The 1750-nt window shown below is 57.7% G+C and overlaps 1 protein-coding gene across 2 annotated transcripts in view; it reads right to left on the reverse strand.

The window, feature by feature from the left end:
• The window catches only part of HNRNPR (heterogeneous nuclear ribonucleoprotein R), a 25093-nt gene extending 24853 nt beyond the window's left edge, over window positions 1-240 (reverse strand). For both annotated transcript variants that reach the window (XM_057380283.1, XM_057380282.1), the window contains exon 1: window positions 109-240. In XM_057380283.1, coding sequence (XP_057236266.1) covers window positions 109-183 — 75 coding nt within the window. In that variant the 5' untranslated portion in view covers window positions 184-240. The remainder of the gene's footprint in view (window positions 1-108) is intronic.
• Window positions 241-1750: the final 1510 nt, after the last annotated feature.

The raw sequence follows: 1750 nt of genomic DNA on the forward strand, positions 1-1750 counted from the left end.
CCGGGCCTGCCCGCAGCCCGCGCTGCCCGTCCCATCGCAGGGCCCGCGCAGGAGAGCTCAGCCTGGTCGCGGAGCGCCCCCGCCCCGCGGGGCGGCCCCGGCACTCACCGGAGCGGGGCCGGCGCGGCGCAGCTCGGGCCCAAGCAGCGACGGCAAATGGCGCGCGCTCCTCCTTCTCCTCATGGACGGCGGCGCGACCCCGGCAGCACGCGGGGTTTCCCGGAACTGTTTCCAGGGACCGCTGCTTCGCCCACTCAGGAGCCTGCACTCCGGACGGGCAGCCGGCGGCGCCAATCAGACGCGAGGGGCGGGACACGCCGGTCCTGCTGACAGCCAATGAGAGGGAGGCGCMGTAACCAATCGCGGAGCGCCTTCCAGCCGGCGCGCCGGTAGGGCAGGACCGGGGGCATTTAAAGGGGCAGCGCCGCCCGCGGCCCGAACAAAGGGAGATCGCGGCGCCGCTTCGCTCCGCTCCGCCTCGGGCGCCCTGGGGCGGGGCCTGCGCTGAGGGGRCCAAGCCGGSGCTGGGGCCTGGCGGGAYCGGCGYGACCCGGGGSCGGGCGGGAGCCCTGGTCAATGCCMGGCTTTCCCGGGCACTGCTCCCCGCTCCGCACCTAGGGGCCCGGCGCAGCCCCTTCGACCCTTGGAGCCTCTCGCGTTTTCCGAGCCGTGCCTCATGCGAGCCCCCGGGCCGGGTCTGGCCGCGTTGCCCTCCAGGCCCGAGGCGAGCGGGGGAAGCTATTCGGCTGCTGGAGCTGCGGGTCTGGCTCTTCTCGGGATACTGGCGTGAAGGGCTCTGCACCTGCTAATCTGTAATTAATTMGTGATTAAGTCTTGCCTGCTGACCAGATTTTCTTGATCAGGCTCTCGATGAGYGCAGACTTGACACAGTAACTACATMAGTAAGGAGACRTGAGCCTGTTGGCTCCGATGTTTTTGTACCGGCTTCACGTGCKTGTGGTGTTGTTGCATAACGTGAAAGTCATTGTGTGCTGGGCTGGGTCAGACTGAGTCCCAGAGTGCTGTGTCAAACAACCCAGAGAATCTGCGTGTGTTCTTATGGTCATGTGAATCGTGCATCTGGAGTCTGGAAAACAATAGTAGCTCGCATACTCAAGGTTCTTCCAGTACCTTCAACCCAAAATTACTTTCCTGAAGATGGCATGTACCTGTGTGATGTATCGCGTATGTGTGATATCCCACCACTGGTAATGTGGGGCATGGAAAAAAAATTGTATGGGATGTCTTGTGTTTCCAAACCAGAAATTGGAGGCAAGCTCATATGCAGATACTGGAGGTGTTCACACTGTCTTGCTGAACCTGTCTGGTGGTAGATATGGTGCTTCTCTTGTGGAATTGGCACTGCCTCAGTGACTTCCCTCTTGAGATTTGCCAGCAGAGCCAGCTCTTCAGTTCTGGGTGTAGAGTCTACTGTGGTGTAGAGATGGAAGGAGGGGTAATMATTGCCTTGTCCATGCCAGTGGCTTTTTTTACTGGGACTTAAAAATGATGGGTTTGAGCTGTTCTTGCAACACAAATATTGRGAGGAATTGAGTGAGCCGAGTGTCTTTACTGGTGCTTAATAAATGTCCTGCAAAGCTCTTACATTTTTTATAGTACAGTATTCAGAAGTGAATTATGGAATGTAATGACTTATGTCCTGTCAACTGTCAACTAAATATGATGAAGCTAATGAACAAAATGTGTGTTGAGGTATGTWGATTTCTGCAATGTAATAAACTAAGAATAA

This window comes from Malurus melanocephalus, unplaced genomic scaffold, assembly GCF_030028575.1.
Source record: "Malurus melanocephalus ecotype Western Australia unplaced genomic scaffold, MMel_1.1 scaffold_442, whole genome shotgun sequence".
Classification (NCBI taxonomy): domain Eukaryota; kingdom Metazoa; phylum Chordata; class Aves; order Passeriformes; family Maluridae; genus Malurus; species Malurus melanocephalus.